The sequence below is a fragment of the Gavialis gangeticus genome, unplaced genomic scaffold, assembly GCF_001723915.1.
Source record: "Gavialis gangeticus isolate Ggan-Ray unplaced genomic scaffold, GavGan_comp1, whole genome shotgun sequence".
Taxonomy (NCBI): domain Eukaryota; kingdom Metazoa; phylum Chordata; order Crocodylia; family Gavialidae; genus Gavialis; species Gavialis gangeticus.
Window position 1 is genome coordinate 128,337,248 of NW_017729032.1, and position 14,249 is coordinate 128,351,496.

General features: G+C 41.2%; 1 protein-coding gene across 1 annotated transcript in view; it reads left to right on the forward strand.

Annotated features, from left to right (window-relative positions):
* Positions 1-14,249, forward strand: part of ITGBL1 (integrin subunit beta like 1) — a 391,746-nt gene that overhangs the window by 197,219 nt on the left and 180,278 nt on the right. The window contains exons 5-6 of the mRNA XM_019525130.1: positions 8,176-8,316; positions 10,913-11,053. Coding sequence (XP_019380675.1) covers positions 8,176-8,316; positions 10,913-11,053 — 282 coding nt within the window. The remainder of the gene's footprint in view (positions 1-8,175; positions 8,317-10,912; positions 11,054-14,249) is intronic.

Consider the following 14,249-nt stretch of genomic DNA (forward strand, 5'->3'; position numbering starts at 1 on the left):
TCAATTATTTTGACATATTTTTGCTTGTACAGCAACATGTGTTGGGAGGGTAACACAACATTTCTAGATTGTGTTGGGGATAACTTTTTAGATCAGGTGGTGGAGAAGCCAAATAGTATTGCTCTTCTTGATTTGCTGCTCTCAGACATAAAGGAATGTGAAGGTGGAAGGCAGTTTTGTGTGACAGGGACCATGACATGATAGAGTTCAGGATTCTAAAGGGAGGAAGGAAGCAGAGCAGCAGAATAAATACAATGGATTTCAGAAAAACAAACTTCAACAAACTCAAGGAAACATCCATGGGAAGACAAGTCTGAGGGGAGGAGAAGTCCAGGGGAGCTGGCTGTACTTTCAGGAGGCCTTATTTATGGTGCAGGAGCAAGCTATCCTGATTTGAAGAAATAGGAAGCGCAAGAGGAGGTTGGCCTAGCTAAACAGCAAATTCTTCAGTGAATTGAAACTCAAAAAGGAATTCTACAAGTGAAAACCTGGCCATATTACTATGGAAGAGTACAAGAGTATCACATGGGCATGCAGGGAGAGAATCAGGAGGGCCAAGGCATGATTTGAGATGCAACAACCAGAAGTCAAAAAAGACAATAAAAAAGGGAATCTACAAGTATGTCAGAAGTAAGAGGAAGACTAAAGAATATGTAGGCCCCTTACTGAATACAGAGGGCAATCAAGTAAGTGGGCAGTAGCGGTGAATGGTAGAGGAGCAGCAGCAAGAGGTTCACTGTTGTGAGAAGAGAAGGTGTCACCTTTTTGCCACTGATCTGTGTATTGAATGACCATTTAAACACTGATTTCTGGCATTAGAAAAGGAGTTGACATCTTCTTCTGGCAGCAGTGAACCTCCAGCCACTGCTCCTGTGCTGTGCATCACTGCCTCTGGTCTTCCCTGTTGCCAGAGCTGGAGTAGAAGTGTAGTAGGAGTATTGCCATCAGAGGATGGATTTAGATTATTTTCAGTGGTGACAGATTACAGAACAAGGAGCAATGGTCTCAAGTTGCAGCAAGGGAGATTTAGATTGTATATTAGGAAAAACTCTATAATTAGGAGAGTGATGAACAAGTTACCTACAGAGGTGGTCAAATCTTCAGCCTTAGAGGTTTTTAAATACTTGGCTTGAGAAAGCCCTTGCTGGAATGATCTACTTGGAGATGGTCCTGCTTTGAGCAGGGGGTTGGACTAGATGACCTCCTGAGGTCCCTTCTAACCCTAATTTTCTGTGATCTAGGGAACTGATTATTCATCTCTATTTGACACTGGTGGGACAACTGGTGAGTACTATGTCTAGTTTTGGGCCCCCCACTGTAGAAAGGGTGTGGACAAATTGGAGAGTCTAGCAGAGGGTAACAAAAATGGTTAGATGGCTGGGCAACATTTCTTCTGAGAAGAGGCTGAGGGAGTAGGGCTTAGTCTGGAGAAGAGTAGATGGGGAATGGGGCGGGGATTTAATAAGTCTTCAACAACCTAAAGGGTGGTTCCAAAGAGGATGGATTTAGACTGTTCTCAGTGGTGTCAGAAAACAGAAAAAGGAGAAATTGTCTCAAGCTGCAGCAAGGGAAGATGAGGATAGATGCTAGGAAAAACTCTCTCATGAGGAGTGTACTAAAGCACTGGAACAGGCTACCCAGAATGGTTGTGGAATCTCCATCCTTAGAGATTTTTAATACCCAGGTAGACAAAGCTTTGGCTGGCATGATCTAGTTGGGGATCTTTGAGGAGGGGATTGGATTAGGTGACCTCCTGAGATCCTTTCCAAACCTAGTTTTCTTCAATGCTATGAAATTGGAAAGAGTCCAGCAGAGAACAACAAAAATGATGAGATGCCTGGGAAACATGACTTAAAGATAGGGTGAGAGAGCTAGGGTTATTTATTCTGGGTAAGAGAAAACTAAAGGGGGATTTGACAATGCACTTCATATACCAGAAGGCCTATAATAAAGAGGATGGAGATAGACTATTATCTGAAGCCATGGAGGACAGAAGGGGCAATAGTATTAAATTGCAAGAAGGGAAATTTAGATTGGATAGTGGGAAAACTCTCTCATGATAAGTATTGTTAAGCATTGGAACAGGATATGCTGAGAGGTTATAGTTTCAAAGTTAGTTTCATAGTTGGTAGGATCGGAAGGGACCTGAGCTGATCATCGAGTCTGACCCCTGCCATGGGCAGGAAAGAGTACTGGGGTCAAATGACCCCAGGGAGGTGTTCATCTAGCCTCCTCTTAAAGACCCCCAGGGTAGGAGCCAGCACCACTTCTCTTGGAAGTTGGTTCCAGAGAATCTTCTTCCTTGGAGGTTTTTATTAATAGATTCATAGATTGTTAGGGGCTGGAAGGGACCTTGCAGATCATTGGGCCCAGCCCTTCTGCTCTAGGCAGGAAGACAACTGGGGTTAGGTGACCCCAGCAAGGTGACTTTCAAGAGGAAACTGGACAGCGTCTAGGGTAGGTGACTGCACCACCTCTGGAGGGAATTTATTCCACAGTCTGGACACTTTGACTGTGAAGGAGTTTTTCCTCGTATTAAGCTTGAAGCAGCCTTCCAGGAGTTTGTGTCCATTGGTCCTGGTATTCCCTGGGGGTGCCCTAGTGAACAGTTGTTCACCGAGCTCCTGATGCACTCCTCTGATATAGCGGTAAGCCGCTATCAAGGCCCCTCTCAACCTCCTCTTCTTTAGGCGAAAGAGGCCCAAGTTCCTCAGCCTTTCCTCATATGGCTTGCCTTGCAAGTCCCTGATTATATGGGTTGCTCTCTTCTGGACTCTCTCAAGTGTTTCCATGTCTTTATTGAAGTCTGGGTTAAGAACAGGTTAGACAAACACTCAGTTTGAATGGTTTAGTCAGGGATGATCCTTGAGCACAGGACTTGGACTAAATGATATCCTGAGGTGCCTCCCACCCCTACTATTCTATGGTATAGTCAGAAGGAACAAGGGAACAAAAATGCTTGGAAAGGACTCTCACAAGGTATTCCCGAGACAAGAAAGAGAAGAGGAAATAAACAGAACAAACTACGCAACAAAGAATATTGAGCAAAGCAAAGTTAAATTATATTTTTATAAAATAGGAAGCTGTATAGTCACTTAAAAATAATCAATTGACCCAGCAGTTATGTTCCTTTAAATAGTGATCAGTGTTTTTTTGACTGTTGACACACTTCCTTCATCTAAGAAGTGCTGCAAATATTTTTCGAACTCTGGGGAGAGGAGAGGATAGTTGCATGTGTATGTGTGCCAGAGAGAACTGAATTTACTCCTCCCCAGTCTGCTTAATTCTTATATATCATGTCAGTATGTTTGTGTGTGTTGCTGTATTGATATACTGAGGGAACAAAACAATTTCTGTTGGTTTAATTTCCCTCATGTGTCCACAGGCAAGAAAGGAACTTGTGGCCTCTATTAAATGATGATAGCAATAGCAAAAAGTTATAACCCAGTTTATCACACAACTGAAATAATGATCTAGAAATTCTTCAATCATATGTCAATGGTTTAATTTGTATTTTATTTTTTACATGAAATGGCCCATACTATATCAAATTTGATCGAATTAATATTCTACTAATGTTCCATAAATTCTCCTATGGTGATTTTTTCCATTTCCCTTATCTTTGTTATTTCTGATGGTAAAGCTTTTTTCTAGCTTTCAATTCCTGCTTGTTTCATTTGTTGATGCCTTATTCCAGTAGGGGACCAAATTAACCCCTCTAGTAATCAAAGTTTATGATCCTGAAACAATTGATATTGATCTACTGGTGTAAAAGTGGATAAACATGCTATTGACCCATGTCTCCAGTGTTTGTTTTTTCCTAATTCATCACTTGCGGAAATTTTTTATATAAATGCTTTCTGTACTGTGCTTCACTGATCATAGAAAATTAGGGTTGGAAAGGACCTCAGGAGGTCATGTAGTTCAACCCCTTGCTCAAAGGAGGATCATCTCCAACTAGATCATCCCAGCCAAAGTTTTGTGTAGCCAAGTCTTGAAGACCTCCAAGAATGGAGATTTCACCACCTCTCTGGGTAACCTGTTCCAGTGTTTTACTACCCTCCTAGTGAGAAAATTCTTCCTAGTATCTAACCTAAACTTCCCTTGCTGCAGCTTGAGACCATTGTTCCTTGTTCTGTCATCTGCCACCACTAAGAACAGTCTAGTTCCATCCTCTTTTGAACCCCCCTGCAGGTAGTTGAAGGCTGCTATTAAGTCCCCTCTCAGTCTCCTTTTCTCTAGACTAAATAAGCCCAGTCCCCACAGTGATGACACTGTACACCCTCCTTCAATTAAAAGTTTGATGATAAGATAAAGATGACTTTCTAAAAACTTTGAAGGTCAATACTTGTCCTCTGGTCCAAAATGTTTGGAACCTTCCACATTTTAGTAGATGTCAGACGCCTAAAACATATTAATTTTAGGTGGTTCCTGGAACTCTTAACCCCTGGGTTGTCCACACATTAACCCCTGAAACTAGTTTTAAGCACACTTTAGGCAGCTTAAAGTTATGCCACTCCAGGGCAGCTTTATCTCTGATCCATGTTATCCAGCTTGTGTTCCATCAATGGGTGGCCACTCCCCACAGATGAGCAGCCCAAGCTGCAGTCTTCCAGCATCCCAGGAATGGCACCAACCCATGTTCCCTCCCACCCCCAGCGGTGACCTTCCCACTCCCAGGGGTGCAACCCCATGGAAGCAGCCTTCAGAGCACATGCTAGCCAGCCAGATAAAGAAGGCACCGATGAGTCCAGGACTGGGGTTTAGAGTGGGGTCATGGTGGTAAAACAAAGCAGGGGGCTGAATCAGGTCTCCATGAACTGGACTTCCTTCCTAGGGCAGGGGCAGTAACTCCCCCAAAAGCACATGCCCTAACCACTCCCACCTCCCAGCCGCAACTGGGAAGTACAGCCAGCACCCTCCCACACCCTAATCCCAAATCCCAATTTATTACAACATAAGATCTTCTTTCATTTACTTCCCCTTTTTAATTCTTTTTTTCCCTTTTTATTTTATCCAACAGTGGCTGACTTCTTCCATTTCACCACTCTTCCCTCAGCCTCATTTCCTTTTCACCTCCCCTTTCATTACCCACCCTGATTCCATTAACTCTGCTTCATGTTTTCATGTTACTCCCCACAACCAATCTCTCACACACCTTCTAGAGCAGGGCTAGGACCCTGTCCTGGCTCACGAGCCCTGTAGTGGCAACTCACAGCTATAGCTTCTAGTCAGACTCCTGCTCACAAGTCCTGGGGGTCTTTAAGAAGAGGCTGGATGCCTACCTGGCTGGACTCATTTGAGTCCCATTTCTTGTTTTGGGGTTTTGTTGTTCTCCTGCCCTGGCAGGGGGTCGGGCTAGAAGATCTACTAGGTCCCTTCCGACCCTAAATCTATGAAACTATGAAACTATGAATAAGTCCTCCAGTGGCAAGTCCTCAGCTGTGCAGGTCAGGGAAATTCAGAGAAGGTTTTTAGTCTTAAGGCATGATTGCTCCAAACTCAAACTAGTACTTCCTTCTCTGCCTCCACAGTGAGTTCCCTGCTGTGGTGGTGGTGGTGCTGCTGCTGCTGCTTCCAGCTCAGAGCTCCTGCATCTTTTCACAGACCCTGAGAGGATACCCTGTCCCAGTGTTGCAGCCACTAGCCTGGTAGTTCTCTCTTTCTCAGTTCTCAGGTCTCTCTCCCTAGTTCCTCTTCCCGGGAGCCTTTTAACTTCCATTTGTGCCAGCAAATTATTCTTACCAGCTCACTCTGTCCTCCTGGCCAGACCTGCAATCAGGTCTCACTGTCCACAGCTGGGCTGTAGCCCCTCAATGCCTGCAGACTGCTACAGCCTCGTGTGCAACCTGCTACCAGCCTTTACAAGCCACCAGTCTGCTACACCCTCATACTTCTGTAGACCATCTAACCTTTTCTCCTGTGCTGCCAGCTGCATTTGGAGTGATGTACTGCTGCCTTCTTTCCATGCTTCTCTTCCCTCAATAATGGGTCCAGACTGGCTCAAAGGCTGTTCACGTATTGTTTCATTGCTAAGAAACAAGATCCATACCGAAACCACTGCAGAAAACTCACTCCTTCTCTTTGTGTGCAGAAGCCTAGCAATTAGGCAGCATAGAGATAGCTTAAGGGGTCATGAGCATGTGACCCAATGCCACTGTCAGGCTCTGCATCTTCAGAGGGTGTAAGAGCAATACTGGAATGTGGGCTCAGGAACTGTCTAAACCAGTGGTGTGCAACTTATCCAGACTCATGGTGTGAAGTCACTGCAGAGTTCAGATATGGGGCATGGAGCTACATCATCTAGGTCATGAGGCTGGAATTTGGTGGCAGCAGTGTTAATTGCTGTGGTGCCTGCTGTGGCTGCCACTGCTCCTCCACTGCCAAATTTCTGGCCCCATAGGCCCCCCGTGGTCTAGATGATGTGACTGCTCTTTTGATTTGACTTGCAAGGCTCCCCACATATCTGGGAATTTAAAGACAAGACAAGCAGTGGCAGAAATGATTGCCAAAGATCTGGGAGCCATGGCAATTAATGTTTACACCACTCAACATACAACCAGAATTCCAGACTGATGGAAATATGGGTGGGATTCAGCCTATGGGCTGTATCTTGGTCACCTGTGGTCTAAGCCATCTATTCAGCCTAATTGCTGGGTTTAAATTCACTTAGAAAGAAAAAAGTGGATTAAGTGCGTTTCTTGGTAATGGCCCCAGGCTCAGCAGGGAGAGAGTACAGGCATAGTCAGTAGTGAAAGACTACTTCTAGTAGGTTGCCAAAGGTAGGCATAAAGGACTACATGGCTGGTTCAAGCTGTACCCATTCAGTGACAGATGCATACATTTTTTCTTTTCCTCCCTGTGAAGGATTGTATTTACAGGCAGGTCTCCCGTGGGGAGGGGACTTACATTACTTTAATTAGCTTTAAATGAAATAGGATTAATGATAGATGAGACTTTTTGTTTGCACATGTACAGTTTGGCAAGCAAGAGCAATGAGTTGGGATTAAATGCTGGAAAAGCATATAAGAACATAATAAGGTATTGATAGTATATGTTTTAAACTGCTTGGCAGGATCTTTTCATTTATCATGTATGGCTTAGATTTCCAATGCTGTGTCTCAAGTCATTCTTCTGTTGCCAACTTTATGATCCAGTTGGATGGGTTTTTTATTGGTTGATTCACTGGTTTTCTCTTTTTAACAGTCTATTAACATCTTTATTTGAGTTTAGACGCACACATTTTATATTCAGTTTCTGTGAATATATTGTCTCTTTTTAATAGGGACAGTGTTTTTAATTAGTCCTTGATTCTGTTTTTGGTTTCCTGAGACCATTGTCCCTACCTCACAAAGTAGGGGTGGAAGAGCCTCAGAAGGTCAGTTAGTCCAGCCCCCCCTGCTCAAGGCAGGATCATCTGTGACTAAACTATCCCAGTCAAGAGTCTGTCTAACTTGCTTTTGAAAGCCTCCGAGGATGGAGATTTCACAATTTCTCTAGGAAGCCTATTCCAATATTTGACCACCCTCACAATCAGCAAGTTCTTCTTAACCTCCAACCTAAATTTTCATTGCTTCAGCTTTAGGTCATTGCTTCTAGTCCTATACCCCAAGGTCATAGAGAAAAGACTATCATGGATCACTGTCTGTAACATGCAACCCCAGCATCCATTTCAAGACAATAGATTATATAATTTAATTCAGACCTTTTTGGGGTATGCATGAATGTATTTGAGGAAAGAGGAGGTCAGTGATAGTCCTGGAAGTTGAAATCACATAGTGGACATGCTTAGGAGCCCTACTTAGGGTATTTAAAGTTGCTTGCAACTTTCACATTTGAAATGTACTAAATTTACCCAGAAATATTTTTAAAAATAAGTTTAATGCACGTGAAAGGAATACATCTAAATATGATTTATTGATTGACTGGTACATTACAGATTTATAATTTAATTAAGCTTCTTCCTTAAAGTAGGATTATGGCAATATATTAACTACAAAATAATTACCTTTGTATTAATTTTATTTTATTCAGAAATACTTTATTTTTAGAACTGCTCTAATTGTGAGCATAACTCTGAAAGCTTTGTAAGAAAAATAGTCCAAAAGATTAGATTGTTTATGGTCTTTTAAAATTTGTCTTTTTCTCACCATATAAAATTTGTTTTGGGTTAAGGCCATGGAAAGTGTTACTGTGGAAACTGTTACTGTGAGGCTGGTTGGCATGGAGATAAATGTGAATTCCAGTGTGACATCACCCCCTGGGAGATCAAGAGAAGATGCACATCTCCAGATGGCAAAATCTGCAGCAATAGAGGTGTGTCATTGATATATTTTCATGTATATCTTCTGCACATATTTCATATTGCAGATATTCTGAATTAGGACAAAAGTAATCTTTTTCAATAACAGTTTTTGGTTTTTCTCTTTTCATTCAGTTCTGACCCTGATTTTTCAAAGTTTGTATACAAATAGAATGTACACAAATGCATGTGTGTAACTAAAGTTTTGTGTACGTGTGGATTTGAAAATTTGTGTGTGTGAAATCAACCAAAGAGTAAAAAACCCTTCTCATCACTTAGTTGCATAGTGAGACTGCAGAGGATGGGATATTGGTAGATCAGCCATAGTAGGGAACCTCTCTAGAGCAGATAAATATTAGGAAATCTTCACCATAGCTTTTTGTAGATTGATGTAGAGGTGTCCAACAGGGCTGGTTTGGGATTGACACACAAGGTGGATTCTGAATGTTCTGAACTGAATAATGGACAAGAATGAGCAGCAGTCATTATTTCAGTACATACTTTACAATAGCAACTAGTTATATCCTGCTCATAGGGTTGTCAGGTTAGATTTTTTTTTTACTTGACATAGTTCTCTGCAAAGCCCAATGGCTTGAATTTCCTCCATAACTTCAATTTAATTTTGTCAATTTGGGAAGAATTAATAACAAAAACAAGATTTGTCTTCACCAGCTGCCATACTTGGCTTCACTGAAAAAATAGTTAAAATAGAAAATATTATTTCTTGGCTGTCATCCAGAACTATTGCAGTAGAGCAAAAGTACAAGTCTTATAGATACCTCTCTTAAATGCATCTCTTCTGACAAAACTTGCTATAGTGTGAGCATTTAATTATCCTGAGAGCATTTAGAAAACTGTCTCATTGTAATTATGGGGAAATTGAAAGGTTGGATCAAATACAAAAATAACTTAGGCTTATTTAATTTTTGGACTTTAACAATAAAACAGCTTCTGTGATACTGGAAACAATAAATATAGAAATGCTGTGTGTCAAGTTAGCTGTTTTTTCTTGCATGATAATAGTTGACTCTTACCAAAGGGAATTTTAAGAAGTTTTACTTGGAGAGCATATTATTTGGACCAGAACAGAATAAATGACATTAAATGAGTAGAATTTGTGCTATGGATGGGTACACATTTCTGTAAGATGTACAAAAATATATGGTATGTATATGACAAAATTCTTTCCAAATACTAATTATGGAAGGATTTTTTTCACATATTCATGATTTCTGTCCTGAAATCCTTCTGTTGCTTGACTTTATAAAGTTATTTTTCAGCTCAGTATTTCCACTTAGTTTATTCATAGTTAGTTGATCAGCATTTTAGGGGGTTGTATAGAGCAGCTGATTACAAAGTCACTCTCACAGTTGCTCTTTAGAAATGACCTTTTCTTGACTTAAGTTTTCTATTATAGTAATTTAAGTGTCTTCACAGAATTAACTGTAAAAGTGTGTATAATATGTTTTTATCCATCCCACATTTCTTCATATGCTGTTCTAGAGGGTACAGGTGGCTCCAGGCAAGTGCATCTTTTGCTTTGTGGGCAGTTACAGACCACTGAAGCTCATGCATATGCTAACTATTCCTCATTCAGAATCACTGGAAGAAGAAATTAAAGCTTTTTCACTGAGTAAGACAAAATGGAAACTACTGTCCAGTGTCTTGTCCTAACCTCAGGCAAAGCCTGACAGAGACTAACTATAACATATAGCCCAACAAGAGGCTTCTCTGGGGAATGATTGCATTTACAGGAACTGAGGCGTTGTTTTGTTTGTATGTATCCGTATGGCAGAAGCAGAAAGCAGCAGACAGTGAGAAAGGCAGTGTAAGTATGACTTAGAGGAAACCAGATGAGAGAATTTTGTAGGGCACAGGACTGGTTGGAAAGCAGCTTTGGATTTATGAACAAGGAAAGTGCCATCGGTTTGTTCCTACCATAGGTGCCAACTTTTATTTTTGCCAGGGGGGGCAGGGAGCTAAGATGATGGACACGTGGAAAGTTTTACACGTTTCAAATGAGGGGGGCCAGGGCCCTGGGGCCCCCATGTACTCAGCACCTCCGGTTCCTACTATGTCCAGGGAAACAGGAATTGATATATTTTCTTTCCATATAACACAACTGAACTAAAAATACCTAACTTGTATAATCCAATTCCTCCTCCTAATGGAAGTAACTCTGCAAGGTCTTGAATATCAACTAATTGCTGAAGTCACCCAGCAACAATATCATTTTCAGGTAGGTTACTGATTTTTACCCAGAGACCTCACAGCCCTGGTACTGGAAAAGAATTTGGGGTTTTCTGCTGGTTTTTATTCAATTATTCTGGCATCTTGTATGTCCTGCATGCCTCTGTTATTGAGTACAAAAGGGGCTACACAGAAAGAGAGTGATACCACTTGCATCTTTTGCATCTAATTCACTGATGAAAGAAATCACCTTAACCACATTATAAAGGTTGGAAATTATGGGAGACCCTTAACTAATACACACTTGAAACTGGAATCTCAAACCTTTGTAAAGGCAAAATAACAACAAGCTTAAACTCCTTCACTGATTCTTATTAGTGTATATCCCTTGGCTCATTTCTGTTCTATTCTGTTTCTTAGGCACATGTGTGTGTGGTGAATGCACATGCCATGACGTTGACCCAACTGGTGACTGGGGAGATATTCATGGAGATACCTGTGAGTGTGATGAAAGGAACTGCAAAGCTGTCTATGACAGATATTCTGATGACTTCTGTTCAGGTGAGGCATATATTGAGATGGAAATTGTAGGGTTGTATCTAATTATGTGACAGAAAATATCCAAATAGCTTATTCTGGCTCCAAGTTGAATTTTTAATTGCTCAGTTAAAAAAATTTGCTTGGGGTCAGACTCGATGGTTTCTATTGGAAATTAGTAGATTTTTTTTTCAATTATATATATATATATAATTGACAACTGTTTGTTTTATAAATATTTCATGAAACACAACCATTTGCTAATAACATTAAGTCCCATGTATCACAAAATGAAAAAATAATAAAATGATTGAGGTTCCTAACTGTTAGGCATACTTCAGGACAGAAATTTGTCCTTGGTGGTTCATTACTAGATGTTGCAGAGAAGGGGAAGGGGAAATCAAATTTGAAACTAAAAAAAACCAACCTTGATATATTAATAGAAGATGATTGGTTAAAAATGAAAAGGAACTTGGTTTATGTTTCATTAATTTAGTGAATAGGTATTTCTGTTAAATGTCCCTTATGTCACTGCATGTTGCACCCAAGGGACACGTCTAGACAAGCCTGCACTTGCCTTTTGCTGCATGTCAAAGCAGTTTTGAGATGTGACGAGAGGCATGCTGGAAACAAAAAACTGTTCCCCACACCAAATATTTGCAGCATGGGCTAAAAATTTGATACCTGGATATCCAGGTATCAAAATACTGCCCCAGAAAAAGCAGGGCAGGGCACGGTCCAGGACCATGCCCTGAAGCAACCGGAAGCTCAGATTCTCCAAAGAGACGCTCTGGTAGCCAGCCAGAGTGCCAGACTCTATGCCTGCTCCTTGCCCCGATGCTGCAGCATGTTGCCTGTCCATTCAAGGCAAATAGCAATGTAGGCTGCTGCAACCTGGACCTGGGCTCTGTTCCAGGTAAGTAGGGGCTGTGAAGATGCAGGGGACCATGTGGGGGGAAGTTCGGGAGGGGTGGGTCCCCTGCTCGCATCCCACAGGGCCCACTGCTCCCCTGTACAGCCCCAGCCCCCCTGCATGGTTCATATGCCCCCCCTGCTCACAGCTCACCTGCAGCAGCAGTGGCCCTTGGGGCAGATCCAGGAGGAGCTGGGCAGGGTTATTTTGCCCCAAGTGGCACAACTTGCCCCACATCAAAGTGCATGTCTGGACACGTGCGCTGAGGCAAAAATCCCTGGCTCGAATTTGTGTTGCTCCTATTTGAACTGCTGAAAGTGCACCTGCCTGCATGTCTGGATGTGACCAAGATGTTCAAGAAGCCACCCAAGAAAGCAGGGCAAAATGAGGAGCTCTTTTGCTATTTTATTCAGATGACTAAAATAAAATGAAAACTGTGAGCGAACTTCTCAGGTACACAGCCTAAATTTCAGGCATAAGGGTGTTTCAGAGCCTCATTGTGAGGCTTCTTGAGAAAAAAACCATTAATGTTTATAACATTTTCAGCAGCTACTGGCAACCTCATGTTTTTTGCTTGATAGAAGATGGATACCTGTGCCTTCCAATGAGATTTGGTGTGCAACTCTAGGCAAGACTCTGCCCTAAGCTATCATTAAGTAGCTTGAAATTATTATTGAACATGAGGACGACTTTGATCAATATGCAGCATGGATTTGTGCACCAGGGGACTTTGCAAGAGCAATTGAAGGCAGTTTCAAAGGGACCTGATGTATTACAGGCTGTTGACACAAATATTACAATGTCCCATGAATATCTGACCTGACCTAATAAACACCAATAAAATAAGAATCCCACAAGGACAAAATCATTTTTAAAATATTGGAAAAATATGGATCTCTTCTGTTACTTTGATAGCATAATTTTTACTAAATGCAAAGGTCACAGGAAGAGCATAAAATACAAGGAAAATCCTGAGCAATGGCAATATTTTACTAATCGTACATGTGAAGATCCAGATTTCTCATCTGATTTTCTGTTTAAAGAAAAAGGATGGCTCTTCAGGTGGTCAAAAAACAAAGGGAAAATGTAGCATTTGCAAAAATGTTTAATCATTTTTGCTTTTTTTGTGAAAATATTGAGCAATGCAGCAAATTAGCAATGTATTGTGGTTAAGCATAGTTTTAGTACACTGGGATTGATTTGGGTGAACTTTGCTATAGGCTAGATGATGAAACATCACATAACGTGGTAACTGTACATTCATAGCAAAGAGTGAATATAATTAGAAAGGGGCTTTGTTGCTATATTCTTGGGCTGATTTATAATGAAGTACCTGGTTTAAATGTACCATAACAATATAAACTATACTTCGCAGCAGTGTGGCTTATTCCCATTATTTTGGGTGTATGCACCTGGGTACCTCATAGTTTGCACTGATGGGCACAACCTACAAGGTGGACAAGCATTAAAGACCTGAAAACTGTTTATCTCCAACAGTAGGCTTACTAGTTTATTTCTTAGGCATGTGTGTGAAGTGAATTTGTGTCATGATGTAGACCCAGCTGGTGACTGGGGAGATATTCATGGAGATACCTGTGAGTGTTTGCTGAATATATGCACTTAAAAGAGAACGAGTATTAGGTTTCACTGCACAAAACATTAATGCTTTTAATGAAGATCTTTCATCTTTTTGAATAAGCCCAGCATGGCTTGCTTAAAAGCAATCTGGAGACTGCTAAAGCAAGCTGAGCTAGTGAAAAAAATTCTTGCACTCTTCTGCTTGCCTAAGAGGCAGAGGCAGGAAACCCCAGATTATGGACTGGAATTGCAGAAAACCTATTTACAGATAAGAATTATATGATAAATTAATGCAAAACCTGTAATTGTTTCAAAGATTTCATGTATCAGGAAGGCAGCACCCTGCTGCTAAGACTTAACATCACAGAAGGGCAGGTCCCTTCAGAGATTTCACTTTGCTTAGAGCTGATTGGCAATTATACTTCTTCATGCTGATGACATGATGTCCTCTTTTAAAAGATTTTAGTGCTCCACAGAATCTAACTGAATGATCTCTTGAGATGTGACTCTTTTCCTTTAAAGATAATCATGTTAATGACCTGATATGGAGAGCGAAAAAGTGGTTACTCTGTATTGCTAGCTCATGATGTTCTAGCAGGAGAGATTAAGTGAAGACAAAAATATCCAATTACTGGTGGGTGGACACTTCTCACAAAAGAACCGTTCTCTCTAATCTCTCAGTTTTAGTCTCAAAGGGAATTTACAAAACACCTTTCATAGACAAGCCTA